General features: G+C 59.3%; 1 protein-coding gene across 3 annotated transcripts; it reads left to right on the top strand.

Moving 5' to 3' along the window:
* The first annotated feature begins 1,341 nt into the window (after window positions 1-1,341).
* POLRMT (RNA polymerase mitochondrial) lies at window positions 1,342-19,962 on the top strand. Of its 3 annotated transcripts, none has more exons than XM_030937046.1 (21): window positions 1,342-1,538; window positions 2,027-2,131; window positions 5,118-5,719; window positions 11,293-11,423; window positions 11,674-11,860; window positions 12,976-13,068; window positions 13,487-13,651; window positions 13,720-13,890; window positions 14,057-14,281; window positions 14,583-15,374; window positions 16,186-16,308; window positions 16,589-16,711; window positions 16,935-17,114; window positions 17,383-17,469; window positions 17,569-17,682; window positions 18,410-18,465; window positions 18,592-18,690; window positions 19,334-19,406; window positions 19,519-19,604; window positions 19,693-19,769; window positions 19,865-19,962. In XM_030937046.1, exons 1-21 carry the CDS (start codon window positions 1,451-1,453, stop codon window positions 19,912-19,914), a joined length of 3,627 nt encoding a protein of 1,208 aa, XP_030792906.1. In that variant the 5' UTR covers window positions 1,342-1,450; the 3' UTR covers window positions 19,915-19,962. The 3 variants fall into 3 exon arrangements, with proteins under 3 accessions (XP_030792906.1, XP_010373244.2, XP_030792905.1); XM_010374942.2 differs by having other exon boundaries at window positions 12,976-13,125; window positions 14,586-15,374; XM_030937045.1 differs by having other exon boundaries at window positions 12,976-13,125.
* Window positions 19,963-20,027: the final 65 nt, after the last annotated feature.

The raw sequence follows: 20,027 nt of genomic DNA, 5'->3' as shown, positions 1-20,027 counted from the left end.
TCCTGGGCTCTGGCGATCCTCCTGCCTCAGCCTCCCAAAGCGCTGGGATTACAGGCCTGAGGCAGTGAACTGGCCTCCCTTTGCACTTTGTTTTTGAGACAGAGTCTCGCTCTGTCACCCAGGCTGGAGTGCAGTGGTGAGATCTTAGCTCACTGCAACCTCCGCCTCCCGGGTTCAAGCGATTCTCCTGCCTCAGCCTCCCGAGTAGCTGGGATTACAGGTGCCTGTCACCACACCTGGATAATTTTTGTATTTTTACTACAGATGGGGTTTTGCTCTGTTGCCAGGCATGTTTGCATATTTGCCGGGCTGGTCTCGAACTCCTGACCTTAGGTGATCCACCTGCCTCGGCCTCCCAAAGTGCTGGGATGACAGGCCTGAGCCACCAAACCAGCTCCCCTTTGCAACTGTGACATCAGCCTGGAACACAGTTACCCCCAGATATTCCTATTCTCACCCTTCGCAAGCCTGCTGCCCCAGAGCAGGCACTCCCCACTCTGGCCTGCTGCCCCAGCTGAACGACACAGGTGGGGACGCCTTCCAGGTTCGATGCTAAAGCTCCTGCCCTGCTCCTCTAGGCAGGATCACGCGGAGACCACGGCAGGCTCCAGGCTCCGGGGTTTATTTCATTCCCTTGACCTCGCCCCACTTAGGCGAATCCAAGCCTGCGGCTCCATTCCGCCCCTGCCCCTGAGGGCTTGGAGACTGGAGGGTAAACTGACGCCGGAGGCTGGCAGTCTCCTGGACTGGGGCTTTCTCTCCTTCCAGCCTCCCTGAGGTCGCGCGTGCGGTGTATTCCAGCAACTTGACCCTCTCTGAGCCTCAGCTTCTTCCACGATAGAGGGCATCCTATTAGCTCTTACCCAAAAGTTGTCGTTGGAACAATGAAGGTTGCAGACAGGAATCTCTAAATTGCAGATGCTGTCCTCATTATGAGATGAGAGTATTCCTTGGAAAAAAAAAAAAAAAGCCGGGCACGGTGGCGTGGTCTGCAATCCCAGCCGAGGGGCGAGGATCTCTGTACCCCAGTAGTTCGAATCTGCACTGAGCTATGACCTCGCCACTGCACTCCAACCTGGGTGACAACGCGTCCAAAAAAAAAAACAAAAAAGAAAAAGAGAAAAAATGTCCGGGTTTGAGGTTCCTCCTCAGGAAGACAGCCTGCGAGTCCCCCAGTTGCCACGGCAACAGCTCTGTCCCGCCCCCCTTTGAAAACAGCGGGAGAAGCCAATCAGAGCGTTCCATCGGCGCATGCCTTCGCGACTATGGGTCCCACTGCATCCTGGGAGTTGTAGTTCCGACAGTGCACTTCCGGCTGGAGTGTCCCTTCGCAGCCGCTGTCGACCATGAAACTACAACTCCCGGCAGGCAGCGCGGATGCTTGCGCAGGCGCTAGTCGGGTGAGGGGAGGGGGGTGGCGGCGGCGGCGGCGACCGGAGTGGCGTGCGTGATGTCGGTACTTTGCTGGGGCCGCGGCGCGGCGGGGCTCAGTCGAGTCCTGCCGCCTTGCGGCCGCCCGGTGCTCCTCGCCAAAGAAGGTAACGCGAAGGAAGACGGCCAGGCAGCCCGGGGGCCACGCCGCGGCTCGCGCTCCCCCACGCGCGGCCGGGGCCTTTGGCGCTTTGACCTTTGCCCGTTTGCGGCTGCGTGTGCGGAGCCCGCCGACCCGGCCCCGCTTTCCACTCGCCCTTGCCCGCTGTTCCGACGGAGGCTCCTCAGTGTACTCTGACCTTTGACTCCTGGTTTCTTATGGAGCCTCCTGACCCCAGGTGTGGGGTTTAGGGCTCTTAACCCTTGACTTGCTGCACCTCGAGTGCGGGGAGCCCTCTCCGCGGTTCCGCGCCCGTGTTCACCGCGGCGGGGCCCCTTCCACCTTCGCGCGGTCAGTTTTTTTTCCAACTTAAGCCCGTGCTCAGTTTCCGCTGCGTTTAGGGCTCTTTTGCCCTTCGCCCCTGCGGCATCGGCCCTTGCGGACGGCCCCGCCCACACGCCCGGCCCCCTTCAACCGCCCTCGTCTCTCCCGCAGGGACCCTCGGTGGCGTCTGCGGCCCCAGGAGAAGCTCGTCCGCCAGCCCCCAGGAGCAAGACCAAGACCGCAGGAAGGACTGGGGCCACGTGGAGCTGCTGGAGGGTAAGCGCGACCTCCATGGCGGCCCGGGAGAGGAGAGTCCGCCGCCTGCTGCCGGGAGAAAAGGCGGAGGCTCAGATTCTGAGGCAGGTTGAGGGTGGTCTCCATCTCTCGGGCCCCGACGGCGTTACTGGAACGTCTCTTGCGCCGCTCGTGGGCCCTGTCCTTGCCTAGCAGGCTCCTTCCTGGAGCTTTCGTAATTTCCCCTCCCCAGAACCCCACCAGGTCCTCCCACTTTCCAGGGACACAGTGAGGCTCAATATTATATCTGGAGAGACCCCCAAGGCCACATGTGCAGAGCCAGGACGTGAACCCTGAACTGACTCAGGTTGCCTGGCTTGGCTCTGTGGGGTGGGCGCCTAATGGAGACTGGATGACTGCGAAACTTGGGAGGGACAGCCCAGGCTCCAGCGGTGGCAGGTCCTGGCTGGTGGTGTCGGAGGGTGGTGCGAGCTTCTCTGTGCTTGCTTCCCACCGCTGCTCCTGCCCCACATCCTGTCTGCATCCATCAGCCATCCGGGAACGGAGAGACGGGAGAGCCTTTATAAAGGGAAGGAACCTGGCCAGGTGTGGTGGCTCACACATGTAATCCCAGCCCTTTGAGAGGCCAAGGTGGGCGGATCAAGAGGTCAGGAGTTCAAGACCAGCCTGGCCAATATGGTGAAACCCCGTCTGTACTAAAAATATAAAAATCAGCTGGGCGTGGTGGTGGACGTAATCCAGCTACTGTAATCCCAGCTACTGGGCAGGCTGAAACAGGAGCATTACTTGAACCCAGGAGGCGGTGGTAGTGAGCAGAGATCGCACCACTGCACTCAAGCCTGGGCGACAGGTCAAGGTTCTGTCTCAAAAAAAATAAAAATACAAAATTAGCCAGGCATGGTGATGCACGCCTGTAATCCCAGCTGCTTGGGAGACCGAGGCAGGAGAATCGTTTGAACCTGGGAGGTAGAGGTTGCGGTGAGCCGAGATCGTGCCATTGCACTCCGGCCTGGGCAACAAGAGAGAAACTCCATCTCAAAAAAGATAAAAAAAACCTCTCACCTGTTAATACTAAAAGTATCTTCTGAGTTTTGGTGCACACTGAAGGCGGACGCCACACTTGTCTTTTTATTTCAGTAATCTTTTTTTTTTTCTTGTGGCGGAGTCTCACTCTCTTGCCAGGCGGGAGTGCAGTGGTGCGATCTTGGCTCACTGCAGCCTTTGCCACCTGAGTTCAAGCAGTTCTCCTGCCTCAACCTCCTGAGTAGCTGGAACTATAGGCGTGCACCACCAAGGCCGGCTAATTTTTTGTACTTTTAGTAGAGATGGGGTTTCACCATGTGGGTCAGGATGGTCTTGATCTCCTGACCTTGTGATCCGCCCACCTCAGCCTCCCAAAGTGCTGGGATTATAGGTGTGAGCCGCTGCACCTGGCTGCCTGTTTTTTTTTTTTTTTTTTTTTTTTTTTTTTTTTTGAGACAGCGTCCTGTTCTGTCTCTCAGGCTGCAGCACGGTGGCCTGATCACGGCCCACAGCAGCCAGGAACTCTTAGGCTCCGGTGATTCTTTCACCTCAGCCTCCGGAGTAGCTGGGACCACAGGTGCGTGGCCCTATGCCTGGCCTATTTCAACCATCTTTTTTTTTTTTTTTTTGAGATGGAGTCTCGCTCTGTCGCCCAGGCTGGAGTGCAGTGGCCGGATCTCAGCTCACTGCAAGCTCTGCCTCCCGGGTTTACGCCATTCTCCTGCCTCAGCCTCCCAAGTAGCTGGGACTACAGGCGCCTGCCACCTCGCCCGGCTAGTTTTTTGTATTTTTTTAGTAGAGACGGGGTTTCACGGTATTAGCCAGGATGGTCTCAATCTCCTGACCTTGTGAGATCAACCTGTCTCAGCCTCCCAAAGTGCTGGGATTACAGGCTTGAGCCACCGCGCCCGGCCTTTTAAGATGGAATCTCACTCCGTTTCCTAGGCTGGAGTGCAATGGTGTGATCTTGTCTCACTGCAACGTCTGCCTCCCAGGCTCAAGCAATTCTCCTGCTTCAGCGTCCCAAGTAGCTGGTACTGTAGACACGTCACCATGCCCAGCTAATTTTTTGGATTTCTAGTAGAGACGGGGTTTCACCATGTTGGCCAGGCTGGTCTCGAGCTCCTGACCTTAGGTGATCTTTCTGCCTTGGCCTCACAAAGTTCTGGGATGACCGACGTGAGCCCCACGCCCAGGCAGCGATAGATTTCCAATAAGGCTTCCTTAGACACAAAACATTTAGGCACTGATTGGTTGGCAAAAGTGCAACCTGAGGCAGCACGAACAGGAACCCTGTTCTCCCTGGAAGCAGTGGCTCAGTGTTTACTAACTCAGCATCCACCAGCTTAGACCATGGGAGCCTAGGAGTGTGTGTGTGGCAGCTCCACCAGCTGGGGGGTCTTGCTGAGGCAGGGTGCAAACTTGCAGGCCACGGTTGAGCCAGGGAGTGGGTGGCTCGGGGTCCCAGGAGCCTGTGCGGAGGCCCTGAGGTAGACTGAGTGGGAGGGGCAGGGGAGGCTGGGGAGGCGAGGGGCGACCTGGATAGATTCTGGAGGCAAGCCCGGAGGAGGTACTGAGAGATGGACAGAGGGAGTTGTCAGAGACCCCGGGGTTCTTGGCCTGGGCACCTGGAGGGTCGGAGTGGCCCGTGACCAGGGAGAACCTGGAGGGTCGGAGTGGCCAGTGACCAGGGAGAACCTGGAGGGTTGGAGTGGCCTGGGACCGGGAAGACGCGGTGCAGCGGGTCTAGGTGGGAACTTGTTTGGGCTGCTGAGTTTTGTGGGGCTCGGGGCTCGGGTGGGGAGGTGCGTGTGTCTGGAAAGGAGGGGGCAGACCTTACGGCGTTGTTGGGACATACGAGGAATTCATGCCTTGGGTCCCAGTGAGCTCAGCCACCTGCACCTCCTGGCCCGGCTCGGGGTCCAGAGAGATGGGTGCTTGAATGGGGGCTCCCTCTGACGTCCTCCCCCTCTGCCTCTCACAGTGCTCCAGGCGCGGGTGCGGCAGCTGCAGGCTGAGAGCGTGTCTGAGGTGGTGGTGAACAGGGTGGATGTGGCGCGGCTCCCAGAACGTGGCAGTGGAGATGGTGGCCTCCAGCCACCCAGGAAGGTCCAGACGGGGGCCAAGGTTGCCAGCCCAGTGCCCTGTAGCGGCTGGACACAGAGACTGGAGAAGGAAAAGCAGGTCCAGCGGATGCACATACAGCAGTTGAAGGCGAACCTGCAGATGCAAGTCCAGAGTGGGGAGTTCAAGGTGCTGCCCAAGCACCTGCAGGTGAAGCCCCGGCTCCTGAGCAAACAGCTGGCCACGTTCCTGGCCCCCAAGAGCTCCTGGGAGGAACAGCTGCCCCGGGTGCTGCAGGAGGCCCCTCGGAAGCTGAGCCTCGACGTGGGGCGGGCCCCATCCACGCAGGCCCAGCTTTCAGGTCAGCAGCAGAAGCTCCTGGCCTTCTTCAAGTGCTGCCTGCTCACCGACCACCTGCCCCTCGCCCACCACTTGCTGGTCACCCACCACAGCCAGCGGCAGAAGCAGAAGCTGCTCACTCTGGACATGTACAACACCGTCATGCTTGGCTGGGCGCGGCAGGTGAGTGCAGCTGGGAGCCGGGACACCTGCCCTGGTCGTTGGAGACGGGAACTTGCCCTCATTTAGACTGGACTTTTATCTCTTAGCTCTCAGGTTCAAGTCCTTTGTTTTTTATTTTAATAATTCTTTCAGGCTTTTCAAATACAAATCACATGTGATTCTCAAATTTTGAAAATGACCAAAAAAGTAGGGAGAAATTCTGCTAATGTCTTTGGCAATTTCTCCCGGTCTTTCTCAGGGCCCGTGAACCCGTCTGGGCAGGGGGCGCTTTTGGCCTCATCGGTGGGCAGCCTGCAGAGCCCTGGTCAGGATGAGACTTTGATGTTGGGATTGACTTTGCTGCTTTCTCTGGTTTCCTGAGGTGGAAGGTCGGGTGACTGTGCTGAGATCCTTCTGTGTGAAACGTGGGTGCTCACCACCTGTGAGCACGGCTTTAGCTGGATCCCACCAATGTCTTCCTTGTGGTTCATCTGGGATGTTTTCCAACTCCTCTTGCCATTTATTTATTTATTTACTTACTTACTTAGAGATGGAGTCTCCTGTCACCAGGCTGGAGTGCAGTGGCGTGATGTCGGCTCATGGCTGCCTCTACCTCCTGGGTTCAAGTATTTTCTTGCCTCAGCCTCCTGAGTAGCTGGAATTACACGCCGGCTATTTTTTGTTTTTTTTTTTTTTTTTTTGAGACAGAGTCTCGCTCTGTCGCCTAGGCTGGAGTGCAGTGGCCGGATCTCAGCTCACTGCAAGCTCCGCCTCCCGGGATTACACCATTCTCCTGCCTCAGCCTCCCGAGTAGCTGGGACTACAGGCACCCGCCACCACGCGGCTAGTTTTTTGTATTTTTTAGTAGAGACGGGGTGTCACTGTGTTAGCCAGGATGGTCTCGATCTCCTAACCTCGTGATCCACCCGTCTCGGCCTCCCAAAGTGCTGGGATTACAGGCTTGAGCCACTGCGCCCGACCTATTTTTTGTATTTTTAGTGGAGATGGGGCTTCACCATGTTGACCAGACTGGTCTCGAACTCCTGACCTCGTGATCTGCCTGCCTTGGCCTCCCAAAGTGCTGGGATTACAGGCATGAGCCGCCGTGCCCAGCCAGAGTTTCTCCTTGGACCCCTTGGTTGTTTTGGAGGGTGGTGTTTATACACGCTTCAAGGGAGCACACATTCCCAGCTTTCTTCCACCCCGTGGTCCTTCAACCCTAATTTGAGAAACAGCAGTAAAAGTTTGGCTTAATATTTGGGTAAACATGGGATACTGTTATGTTAAAATACAGTTATCACAGCATTAAGAGCAATTCATGGTAGAGAACTTGATACGCTTCTTTATTAATTCATCAAAACAGCGAAATTCAGGATCCGCTGGAGCCACTCTTGCAGCGAAGTCTGCAGCGTCCTCACCACAAGGTCGAGGTGCCTTGCTGCCTCATTCACGTTGCTGTAGGGGTACTAAACTCCAGGAAGGCTGAGGCAGAGGGTCGTGTATTTTCCCCTCCAAGGTCACAAGCCCCCTGAATTCCCTCAACAGAGAGCCCACACTGTAACAGCGCTTTTGTGGTCAGCCTGGAGCTGTGATGAGGTGTCACAAACATGGCGACTGGCATAGCAGAAACGCACTTGCGGCACTGGCCCAGAAGTCTGAAATTCAAGTGTCTGCAGACCCGAAGTCTAGAGACTCTAGCAGGGCCCCTCCTGCCTCTCCCGGTGTTCAGGGGTAGCCGGCAGTCCTGGGTGTTGCTCAGCTGTGAGCTCAGCCTCCTGAGTAGCTGGGATTACAGGTGCGCCACCACCCCGGATAATGTTTTTCATTTTTATTTTTTAGTAGCAGTGGGGTTTCACCATGTTTGCCAGGCTAAGGCATTACTTTTATCTTTTTTTTTTTTTTTTTTTTTTTGAGTGGATTCTCTCTGTTGCCCAGGCTAGGTAGGGTGCAGTGCCATGATCTCGACTCACTGCAGCCTCTGCCTCCCGGGTTCAAGAATTCTCCCTGCCCCAGCCTCCTGAGTAGCTGGAATTACAGGGACTCATGACCATGCCTGGCCAATGTTTGTATTTTTAGTAGAGATGGGCTTTTGCCATATTGGCCAGGCTGGTCTCAAACTCCTGACCTCAGGTAACCCGCCTGCCTCAGCCTCCCAAAGAGCTAGGATTACAGGCATGAGTGACCGCACCCAGCCACATACTCTAACCAGCACCATCCAGTAGAACTTCCTATGATATTGGGAATTTTCCACGTCTGCCAACAGCTGTGTGTAGCTACTGAGCACTTGAAGCTGGTGAAAGGGAAGAACTAAATATTTTAATTTAAGGACTGTGTGTGGCCAGTGAGGTCTACTGGCCACACACATGGAAGTCATTTAGAAGCTGCCCCAACACTACCTGGGTGTGGTGGCTCACGCCTGTAATCCCAGCAGTTTGGGAGGCCGAGGCGGGCGGATCACAAGGTCAGGAGATCGAGACCATCCTGGCTAACACAGTGAAACCCTGTCTCTACTAAAAATACAAAAAATTAGCCGGGCGTGGTGGCGGGTGCCTGTAGTCCCAGCTGCTCGGGAGGCTGAGGCAGGAGGATGGCGTGAACCCAGGAGGCAGAGCTCACAGTGAGCTGAGATGGCGCCACTGCACTCTAGCCTGGGCCACAGAGTGAGACTCCGTCTCAAAAAAAAAAAAAAATGCCCCGAAATTCATGTGTCTGGTGTGTGGCCACCTCGTGTCACAGCATGTGTTAAAACTGCAGGACTATGGCGTGGGAGGATGCGAGGGAATTTTTTACCCTTTGGAATAGTCTTTTACAGTTGAAGACAGCTCTTAAGCAGCCACTGAGTCAAAGAAGAAATTGCTCAGAGCAGGGATCTCACGAAAAACGAATACAAGAAAAAAAATTAGATTTTTTATTTTTTAAAGAGAGAGCCAGGCTGGGCGCGGTGGCTCAAGCCTGTAATCCCAGCGCTTTGGGAGGCCGAGGCGGGCGGATCACGAGGTCAGGAGATCGAGACCATCCTGGCTAACACAGTGACACCCCGTCTCTCCTAAAATATACAAAAACTAGCCGGGCGAGGTGGCGGGCACCTGTAGTCCCAGCTACTTGGGAGGCTGAGGCAGGAGAATGGCGTGAACCCGGGAGGCGGAGCTTGCAGTGAGCTGAGATCTGGCCACTGCACTCCAGCCCGGGAGATAGAGCGAGACTCCGTCTCAAGAAGAAAAAAAAAAAAGAGCCGGGCGCGGTGGCTCAAGCCTGTAATCCCAGCACTTTGGGAGGCCGAGACGGGCGGATCATGAGGTCAGGAGATCGAGACCATCCTGGCTAACACGGTGAAACCCCGTCTCTACTAAAAACTACAAAAAACTAGCCGGGCGACGTGGCGGCGCCTGTAGTCCCAGCTACCCGGGAGGCTGAGACAGGAGAATGGCGTGAACCCGGGAGGCGGAGCTTGCAGTGAGCTGAGAGATCCGGCCACAGCACTCCAGCCTGGGTGACAGAGCGAGACTCCGTCTCAAAAAAAAAAAAAAAAAAAAAAAAGAAAAAAAAAAAAAGAACCTCCAAGTCTGTGTCGACAGCGAAGTCTCTGTCACCCAGGCTGGAGTGCAGTGGCGAGACCCCAGCTCTCTGCAACTTCCGCCTTCCACGGTCCATTGATTCTCCTGCCTCAGGCTCCCAAGTAGCTGGGATTACAGGCATGTGCCCCCACACCCAGCTAATTTTTTTTTTTTTTTGTATTTTTAGTAGAGATGGGGTTTCACTATGTTGGCCTGGCTGGTCTTAAGCTCCTGAACTCGTGATCCACCCGCCTTGGCCTCCCAAAGTGCTGGGATTACAGGCATGAGCCACTGTGTCTGGCCAAAAATTAGATTTAAAAAAAAAGAAATTGCAAGGGAAATTTTAGGATACATGGCCAGGCGTGGTGGCTCATGCCTGTAATCCCAGCACTTTGGGAGGCCGAGGTAGGAGGATTGCTTGAGCCCAGGAGTTTGAGACCAGCCTGCGCAACAGAGCAAGACACCCCTCTCTCCCAAGAAAAAAAAAAAATTGGGCTGGGCGCGGTGGCTCACGCCTGTAATCCCAGGACTTTGGGAGGCCAAGGCAGGTGGATCCCTGGAGGTCAGGAGTTTGGGACCAGCCTGGCCAACAGGGTGAAACCCCATCTCTACTAAAAATACAAAATAATTAGCTGGATGTGACGGTGCATGCCTGTAATCCCAGCTACTTGGGAGGCTGAGGCAGGAGAATCGCTTGAACCCAGGAGGTGGAGCTTTCATTGAGCCAAGATTGCAACAGAGGGAGACTGCATCTCAAAAAAAAAAAAAAATTCCAAAGAAGTAAAGTATGAAATTTGAAAACACTTGGAAATAATGAAAATGAAAACATCATGTACCAGAAGTTCTGGGATGCAGTGTTCAGAGGTAATTTATAGCCATAAAATGCCTACATTAAGAAAGGTGATGGCCTGGCCGGGCGCGGTGGCTCAAGCCTGTAATCCCAGCACTTTGGGAGGCCGAGACGGGCGGATCACGAGGTCAGGAGATCGAGACCATCCTGGCTAACACGGTGAAACCCCGTCTCTACTAAAAATACAAAAAAATAGCCGGGCGAGGTGGCGGGCGCCTGTAGTCCCAGCTACTCCGGAGGCTGAGGCAGGAGAATGGCATAAACCCGGGAGGCGGAGCTTGCAGTGAGCTGAGATCCGGCCACTGCACTCCAGCCCGGGCGACAGAGCAAGACTCCGTCTCAAAAAAAAAAAAAAAAAAAAAAAAAAAAAAAAGGTGATGGCCCAGCGTGGTGGTTCATGCCTGTAATCCCAGCACTTTGGGAGGTTGAGGCTGGTGGATCATGGTGTTAGGAGTTCAAGACCAGCCTGGCTAGCATGGCGAAACCCTGCATCTACTGAAAATACAAAAAATTAACTGGCGTGGTGGTGCGTGCCTGTAATCCCAGCTACTCAGGAGACTGAGGCAGGAGAATGATGTGAACCCAGGAGGCAGAGGTTGCAGTGAGCCGAGATCATGCCACTGCACTCCAGCCTGGGCAACAGAGCAAGACTCCGTCTTGGGGAAAAAAAAAAAAGGTGAAACATCTCAGACGAAATACTTTACCTTTTACCTTAGGAAACTAGAAAAAGAATTTCTCACTAAACCTAAAGCAAGCAAATGAGGTTACAAAAATGAAAAATAAATGAAACGGAAGGCAGAAGCGGTAGAGAACAGTGAAGCCAAGTCCTTCGAAAAGATTATGCAGTTGGCATACCTTGAGGTTGGCTGACCTGGAAAGGATCAATTTCAGAACCCCAAAACTGGGCACATTTGTGTTCTCAAAATACGAAAATTTAAAAATACTGACAAGCCTCCTCCCACAGGAACGTGCGCCTCCCACAGTCCCACCTGGCAGGCCATGCGGCCGCCTCTGCAGGTAGAGCCTGTGTGAGAACCCAGAGGGACGCGTCTGTCTGCCCAGCTGGCCACTCCTGCTTGGTCACCCTGTCGCCTGCTGAGCTGGTGGCTACAGAGAAGGGGTCTCCAGGGAGCAGGGGGGAATGCAGAGGGGCCATCCCCCCAGACCCTCACCCTGGCTTGGTCTCCCAGGGGGCCTTCAAGGAGCTGGTGTATGTGTTGTTGATGGTGAAGGATGCTGGCCTCACCCCAGACCTGCTGTCCTACGCGGCCGCCCTCCAGTGCTTGGGGAGGCAGGACCAGGATGCCGGGACCATTGAAAGGTAGGTGGTGTCGAGAGGGCCCCACCCCCACCCCCCACCCCCCACCCCCCACCCCCCACCCCCCACCACGTTCCTGCCAGGGTCTTAAGATCTGGGACAGTGCCTGGGCTGGGGGCTGGGGACCCATGGACGGCCTGACAGCTGCCCTGAGGACTGCAGGCTAGCAGGAGGTGGCCACGAGGTGCCCCAGGCTCTGTGGAAGCCCAGCATGGGGCTGGCCCATCCCTCAGGCAGGCCTGCTGCCCCGCAGGTGTCTGGAACAGATGAGCCAGGAGGGGCTGAAGCTGCAGGCACTGTTCACCGCCGTGCCCCTGTCTGAGGAGGAGCAGGCCACTGTGCTGAAGGCTGTGCACAAGGTGAAACCCACCTTCAGCCTCCCGCGGCAGCCGCCGCCCGCGGTCAACACCTCGAAGCTGCTCAGGGATGTGTATGCCAAGGTGAGCCCACGTGGGGTCCAGCAGACGGACTTCAGTCCTCATAGCTGCCCTGAGGGGGTCTCTGGAGCCTCAGCTCAGACCAGTGGGCCTCCCTGGTGCGCAGGGCTCACCTGGGCCGGGCCCTGGATTCTTCCTTTCCTCCTCCAAGAAGACTGAAGGAGCCAGAGCTGGGAGGGTCTTGGCCCTAAGGGTGTGGGCTCTGGGCGGATGAGGTGGTCGGGCACTCCAGAGGCAGGGTGGGGTGACAGGCGAGAGCAGCACGTTCGAATGGGGCTGCCAGGTGCATGCAGTGTGCTTGTCTTTTACTGAGGTGTAATTCACCTGCCATAAAACCCTCTTAAAGGTGTAATTCAGCGATTTTAGTATATTCACAGTTGTCTAATTCCAGAATGTTACATCACCCCAGAAGGAAGCCTCATCTCCATCCCGTGTCGCTCCCCATCCCCGCCTCATCTCTGTGGATGAGTCTGCCCTGGACATTCCATGGAAATGGGACTGCACACTGCGTGGTCTTTATGTTTGGCATCTCCCACTGAGCGTGACGTCCTCACGGTGCATCCGCGAGGCGGCCCGGGTCAGGGCTGAGTCATGCTCGGGTGCGTGGATGGCCGCGCCGTGCTGGTCTGTTCGTCCGTTGATGGACGCTTGGGCTGTTTCTACTTCTTGACTACTATGAGTCATGCGGCTGTGAACGTTTGTGTACAAGCTTTTGTGTGGACCTAAGCCTTTGATTCTCAAAGTGCTGGGCTTTAGTTATATTTAATTCATCTATTTCTGGATGGGTCACATTCACACAGTTCCAAGTTTGAGGAGAAAACAGCAAACATCTGGGGGCGCAGTGAATGGTCTCCCCAGGCTCTGCCGGCTCCCAGCACCACCGTCCCCCACCCCACGACGATGCCCACTGTCCCATCTAGAGGGCCCGAGGTCAGGAGGGGCCAAGGCCTCTGGTTTGAACACTGGCACTGACTTTACCGCCCGCTTTTCCCCGCCAGCGATGGCGGTCAGCAATGTGCAGGAGGCCAGAAACGCGCGCTCCCGTGCCTTCTCGGGGTCCTGGGAGGGCAGATCTCCCTCCGGCTGAGCCCCCGACCTCACTACCCCCATCCCTGCAGGATGGGCCGGTGTCCTACCCGAAGCTGCACTTGCCCCTGAAGACCCTGCAGTCCCTCTTTGAGAAGCAGCTTTGCGTGGAGCTGGCCAGCAAGGTGTGCGTGGTGTCTGTGGAGAAGCCCGCATTGCCAAGCAAGGAGGTCATGCACGCGGTAGGAGCTGAGGCGGGGTGGTGACGCCGCGGGGGCTGAGCTCAGTGCATGCGGTTGAATTGCTCATGCCCTGGTCTGGGCATGCAGGGCCTAGGGTCTCAGCCTGGCTGCCGCTCAGGGGAACTTGTGGGCTCCTGAGGCTGGGTCCCGGCCTGTGGTGCTGCGCACTCTGCGGCTGGGCTTGTGCTCTTGGCTGCCTCAGGTGCACCGAAGCGCAGGCCGGGGTGGGGAGCTACCCGGAACACACAGCAGGGGCCTTGAGGGCCACGAGGTCTCCGCAGGGAGCTGTGGTGACCCCCGTCCTGTGAGCCTGGGTCCCGCCAGCTGCCATGGGGCTCACCAGGCCCTTCGTCCCTCGCAGCGGAATACCCTGCAGACCCTGCGGGACCACTGGGAGAAAGCGCTGTGCCGGGTGCTGCAGGAGACCAAGAACCGCCTGGAGGACGAGGTGCACAAGGGCCGGTTCTCACTGTACCCCTTCCTGTGCCTGCTGGACGAGCGCGAGGTGGCGCGGATGCTTCTGGAGGTGCGTCTTCCTGTTCGCGGCCGGGTCCCCGGGCGGGACGGGCGGGCACTCACGGCCTCCTTCTCCAGGTCCTGCAGGGGCTGCCCGCCCCGGGCGAGTCCTTCACCACCCTGGCCCGGGAGCTGAGTGCACGCACTTTCAGCCGGCACGTGGTGCAGAGGCAGCAGCTCAGTGGTCAGGTGCAGGCGCTTGAGACGTACTACAGGAAGTACCTGCATCTGCTGGCCTCTGACACCAAGGTGAGGCCGGGGCCAGTGGTGGGTGGGGGCTCTCCCTCTCTGGGGCAGCCGGGTTTGCCCCCAAGCGTCAGCCTCTGACAGGGCTCCACCGGGGGAGCAGGCAAGGGCGGTGGGGCGTCGGGTCGGAGGTCCCGATGTCCAGCTCCCTGACCGCCCTGTCCCACAGGTGCCCAACCCCTGCCTGCCGCGGCAGTACTGGGAGGTGCTGGGGGCGCCCGAGGCCCTGCGGGAGCAGCCCTGGCCCCTGCCAGTGCAGATGGAGCTGGGCAAGCAGCTGGCGGAGATGCTGGTGCAGGCTACGCAGATGCCGTCCAGCCTGAACAACCCGCATGGCTCCTCCCGGCTTGTTCCCGTGCTCTACCATGTGTATTCCTTCCGCAACGTCCAGCAGGTGCCAGACAGCAGTGTCCTCCTGAGCTGGGGGGCATCCTGCTGGGGGGACAAGGGACCCCATGGGGTTGGCGCCTCTGGGTGGTGCCTTGATCTCAGCGCAGCCATCAGTACCTCCCAGGACTCGGGACACACCATGGGTGTCCGCGCAGCTGTCCGGCGTTTCTAGAGGTGGCTTCTGTTCGTGGGAGGCCACACTGGTTTCTTGGTGGTCAGGGAGCCGGTCTCTCTCACCGAGTTTAAAGGGCGGCGGTAGGAAGTCACCGGCAGCGGGGGCCCTGACCCATCTGCCTGTCGCACAGCAGATCGGCGTCCTGAAGCCGCACCCGGCCTACGTGCAGCTGCGGGAGACGGCCGCGGAGCCCACGCTGACCTTCGAGGCGGTGGACGTGCCCATGCTGTGTCCCCCGCTGCCCTGGACCTCCCCGCACACGGGCGGCTTTTTGCTCAGCCCCACCAAGCTGATGCGCACGGTGGAAGGCGCCACGCAGCACCAGGAGCTGCTGGAAACCTGCCCGCCCACCGCGCTGCACGGCGCGCTGGACGCTCTCACCCAACTGGGCAACTGCGCCTGGCGAGTCAACGGGCGCGTGCTGGACCTGGTGCTGCAGCTCTTCCAGGCCAAGGGCTGCCCCGAGCTAGGCGTGCCGGCCCCGCCCTCCGAGGCTCCCCAGCCGGCGGAGGCCCACCTGCCGCACAGTGCCGCGCCCGCCCGCAAGGCTGAGCTGCACCGTGAGCTGGCGCGCTGCCAGAAGGTGGCCCGTGAGATGCACAGCCTGCGGGCAGAAGCGCTGTACCGCTTCTCGCTGGCGCAGCACCTGCGGGACCGCGTCTTCTGGCTGCCGCACAACATGGACTTTCGCGGCCGCACCTACCCATGCCCCCCGCACTTCAACCACCTGGGCAGCGACCTGGCGCGGGCCCTGCTGGAGTTCGCCCAGGGCCGCCCACTCGGCCCGCACGGCCTGGACTGGCTCAAGATCCACCTGGTCAACCTTACCGGGTTCAAGAAGCGCGAACCGCTGCGGAAGCGCCTGGCCTTCGCGGAGGAGGTGATGGATGATATTCTGGATTCGGCGGACCAGCCCATGACGGTAGGGGCAGGGCCTCTGCGACCCTGGGTCCCCTGCCCACCCTCCTCCCCAGATGCCCTTGTCCTCCCTCTCCCCCCTCCCCCTGCGCCCCCGCGCCTCCCGGCCTTTCTCCTCCTCTGTTGCCCCCGCATCACCTGCCCGCCCTCCTCCCCAGGTCCTCTCGTTTTCTCCTTCCCTCCTTCCCCTGCGCTCCCGTGTCCCCAGCCCGCCCTCCTCCCCGGGCGCCCCCGCCCTCCCTTTTTCTCCTCCCCCCTTCCCCTGCGCCCCCACGTTCCTCCTCCGTCCGTTTTCCTTTCCAGGCGCCCCCGCCCGCCCTCCTCTTGGCGCCCCCCCGCGCCCCTGCCTCCCATATGCTCCCTTCTCCTCCGCCCCGCTCTCCCTCCTCCCCAGGCGCCCCCGCATCCCTCGCGCTCCTTCCTCCCCCATGCTCCCTCCTCCTCCTCTGGCGACCCCTAGTCCCCCGTCCTTCGCCCCCGCTGCTCCTCCCTAGGCGCCCCCACATCCCCTGCGCTCTCTTCTCCCTTGGGCGTTCCCGCGCTCTCTCCCCAGGCGCCCCCGCGTCCCCCCCCTCCCCTGGTGCCTCCAGGCACGCTTGTCTCAGCCCCGTCCACCCGCAGCCCTCACCTTCCATCTGTGGCTGTAAAGGACTCATCCAGTCAGTGCCCCGTTCTCACCCACATGGGTCCCGTGTTCACTGTCAGGCATGTTCGTCTCCTCTCTCTGTTCCCACCTCCCTGCACCACACCCCCCCCCAGCGGGCTCAGGAAGTCCGCCCGTGCCTCATTGCCCGCCACACCCGCTGTCCCCGCAGGGCCGGAAGTGGTGGATGGGCGCTGAGGAACCCTGGCAGACGCTGGCCTGCTGTATGGAGGTGGCGAATGCCGTGCGTTCCTCCGACCCTGCTGCCTACGTCTCCCACCTCCCGGTCCATCAGGTGAGCCAGCAGGGTGGGCCCCTGAGGCCATGCCGTGTGCACTTGGTCTGGGGCTCGACTTGAGGGTGTGAGATTTCACCTTCTCTTGTGGTGTCTTTTGGAGGTGGCCCTAGAGGGTCCAGGAGCCGTGGCTCCTGGCCTTTCCTGGGAGCGTGCAGGGCTCAGGTGCACTTGGCTGGGCGTGCACAGCCTTAGAAATGGCTCGACCTGGGGGGTAGTTTGGGGCCCCACACATCACTGCCTCTGAGTCTCCATCTCCCGTTTGCGGCCCCTCCCTCAGGACGGCTCTTGTAACGGCCTACAGCATTATGCTGCCCTGGGCCGCGACAGCGTGGGCGCCGCCTCTGTCAATCTGGAGCCCTCGGATGTGCCGCAGGATGTGTACAGCGGCGTGGCTGCGCAGGTGGGGCGTGCCCTGTTACCTGCTGCCCGGGGCATCTGGGTGTGGGGGCAGTGTGGGCCCTGAGTCTCGGCCCCAGGCGCCCTCACCTTGACCTATCCTGAGGATGTGGTGGGGCTGGGGCGGGGGCTTCCCGGGCAGATGTCGTTCGAGGGCTTCATGGGTGCTTGGTGGCCCCTGGGCTGCTGGCAGGGCTGACTCGTGCACCTGCCTTCCTGTGGTGCAGGTGGAAGTGTTCCGTAGGCAGGACGCCCAGCGGGGCACGCAGGTGGCACAGATGCTGGAAGGCTTCATCACCCGCAAGGTGGTAAAGCAGACGGTGATGACTGTGGTGTACGGGGTCACCCGCTATGGCGGGCGTCTGCAGATTGAGAAGCGCCTCCGGGAGCTGACCGACTTTCCCCAGGTGCGCCAGGCCTGTAGCACTTTGAACACGTTGGTTTCACTGCCATTTAAAAGTCGGACGGTTTTGCCACAGACCCAGCCTCCCAGAAGAAGACCCAGCTGTTCCCCTAGACCACTGCCTGCCTGCTAGGGCTTGGGCATCTCTCGCCGACTGGGAGTGTCAGGCCCCATCACCCCCAGGCCCTGGGCCTCAGTTGCTCTGAAATGGGGGGATAGTGCGCGAACGGGCCAGCCCCTGAGGACTCGCACCTGCCGCCCGTCTTCTGCAGGAGTTCGTGTGGGAGGCCTCCCACTACCTTGTCCGCCAGGTCTTCAAGAGTCTACAGGAGATGTTCTCGGGGACCCGGGCCATCCAGGTACGTCCTGTCCTGTCCCCGCTCGGCCAGGGCTCTCTGAGCAAGTGGATGGGAGCCCTGGCTTGAGCCCCCAGCTCTGAGACGGCCTGTGTCCTGCAGCACTGGCTGACCGAGAGCGCCCGCCTCATCTCCCACATGGGCTCCGTGGTGGAGTGGGTCACACCCCTGGGTATCCCCATCATCCAGCCCTACCGCCTGGAGCTCAAGGTCAAGGTCAGTGTAACTCCCCATCCAGTCCCAGTGTACCCCCATTCCAGTGTATCACCCCATCCTGTCCCAGTATACCACCATCCCAGTGTACCCTCGTCCCAGCATATCCCCGTCCCAATGTAACCCATCACAGTTTACCACCCTGTCCCGTCCCAGTGTGTCCGTCCCGGTGTACCATCCCATTCCGTCCCAGTATACCACCGTCCCAGTGTATCCTGTCTCAATGTACCCATGCCAGTGTACCCCCATCCCATTGTACCACCCCATCCCATCCAGTGTACCCCTGTACCACCCCGTCCCATCCCAGTGTATCCCCGTCCCAGGGTGTCCATCCCAGTGTACCCGTCCCAGTGTACCACCCCGTCCCATCCCAGTATACCACCATCCCAGTATACCCCGTCCCAGTGTGCCCCTGTCCCAGTGTACCACCCTGTCGCATTCCAGTGTACCCCCGTCCCAGTGTACCCCCGTCCCAGTGTATCACCCCAACCCAAGTTTACCCCCATCCCAGTGTATTACCCCATCCCATCGCAGTGTGCCCCGTCCCAGTGTACCACGCCCCAGTGTATCACCCCATCCCATCTCAGTGTACTACCGTCCCAGTGTACCCCCATCCCAGTGTATCACCCCATACTGTCCCAGTGTACTCCCATCCCAGTGTACACCTATCCCAGTGTACCACCACTGTGGTGGGCCTCAGGTGGGACTCACCAGCTCCTTCCCTTTTTAGCAAGTAGGAGGTGGGATTCAGAGCATCACCTACACTCACAACGGAGACATCAGCCAGTGAGTGGGGGGCCTGGGCTGGGGGGCTGGCCGGGGGAGCAGCCACAGTGGAGACAGTGGCCAGTTAGGGGCGTCCCTGGGTTGGGAGTGCATTCTGGCCCCCACCCGGCACCTGCCTGTTCCTAGGAAGCCCAACACGCGTAAGCAGAAGAATGGCTTCCCACCGAACTTCATCCACTCGCTGGACTCCTCGCATATGATGCTCACTGCCCTGCACTGCTACAGGTGGGCATCTCTGGGCGGCAGGGGTGCTGCTCGCCTCCCAGGGTCCTCTGTTATGGCTACCAGGGCACAGCTGGCAAAGCAGGGTCCAGGAAGGGACAGTGCTGGGTGCAGGGTCTGGGCAGAGTGGATCTGCTGTGTTTGTGGGGCCTCTGTTCCCCGAATGTGAAGGTGGTCCTGTCAGCTCCCGCCCCCGCTGTGGCCTGACGGGGAGAGCCAAGCATGGGCTCTGCCCCTTCCTGGTGGGCATTTCTTGGTGAGCACCGTAGTGTGTGGTTAGATCTGGGGCTTGTGGAGGTCGTTCCAGCAGCATCTATTGGCCACAGGAGCTAGGAACGCCCAGGACGTGGGGTGGTGGCCCTGGCAGGAGGGGACAACGCAGCTGCCCTCGGGGCTGAGGCTCCCACAGCAGCCTGGGGGGCAGCAGGTGTGGGGCAAGGAGGCTTCTGAGAACATTTCCTCGGCCTGTGCTGAGGCCAAACCCAGGATGTTTGGGCAAGGGGTGGGGCGAGCCTGGAGGAGGGTGGCCTTCCCTGGACCTTGAGTGGAGAGGGCTGAGCACAGGGCCGAGCACAGGGCCAGATGCTCGTCGCGGGGCGGCCCTGTGGGCTCCCTTCCCTTCAGGAGACTTCTGCTCTGCCCGCAGGAAGGGCCTGACCTTCGTCTCTGTGCATGACTGTTACTGGACCCACGCAGCTGATGTCACCGTCATGAACCAGGTGCCCCCGTCTGAGCCTTAGTCCATCCATGGGTGGGGCCCGGCACACCGGGGCATTGGGTAGGGTGGTGCCCAGACCCTGCCTGATCACCCACGGGGGTTCTCCTGCCCAGGTGTGCCGGGAGCAGTTTGTCCGCTTGCACAGTGAGCCCATCCTGGAGGACCTGTCCAGGTTCCTGGTCCGGCGGTTCTGCCCTGAGTAAGGCACTCCCTGACCCTAACTACCCTACCTGGACACCCCCCCACCCCCAAAACCTGGCCTCAGCCTCACCCCACCCTGCTTCCAGCCCCAGACCCCAGAAGCTCTCCCGGTGCTGGGAGGCCAGCCAGCTGAAGGCGACACTGCAGGCAGTACCCAAGCCAGGTAGGCGGGCGGACAGCCGCGCAAGGGCGCCTCTAACTGCGGGCCAGGGCGGGGCCTTCGTGCCACCCACGCTGTCCGCTCTGCTCACTCCGCAGGGGCCTTCGACCTGGAGCGGGTGAAGCATTCCACCTACTTTTTCAGCTGACACCCGGCGGGCCTTGTGCCAGTGTGTAAATAAAGCTCTTTTGCCACCTCCAGAAACTTTTTTCAGTGAGGGTGCGCGCCCTGGGCGTCCCGAGCAATCATACGTGGCGAGGG

Source organism: Rhinopithecus roxellana, chromosome 8, assembly GCF_007565055.1.
Source record: "Rhinopithecus roxellana isolate Shanxi Qingling chromosome 8, ASM756505v1, whole genome shotgun sequence".
Classification (NCBI taxonomy): Eukaryota; Metazoa; Chordata; class Mammalia; order Primates; family Cercopithecidae; genus Rhinopithecus; species Rhinopithecus roxellana.
The sequence above is the reverse complement of the archived record's forward strand: the minus strand, read 5'-3'. Positions and strand labels throughout refer to the sequence as shown.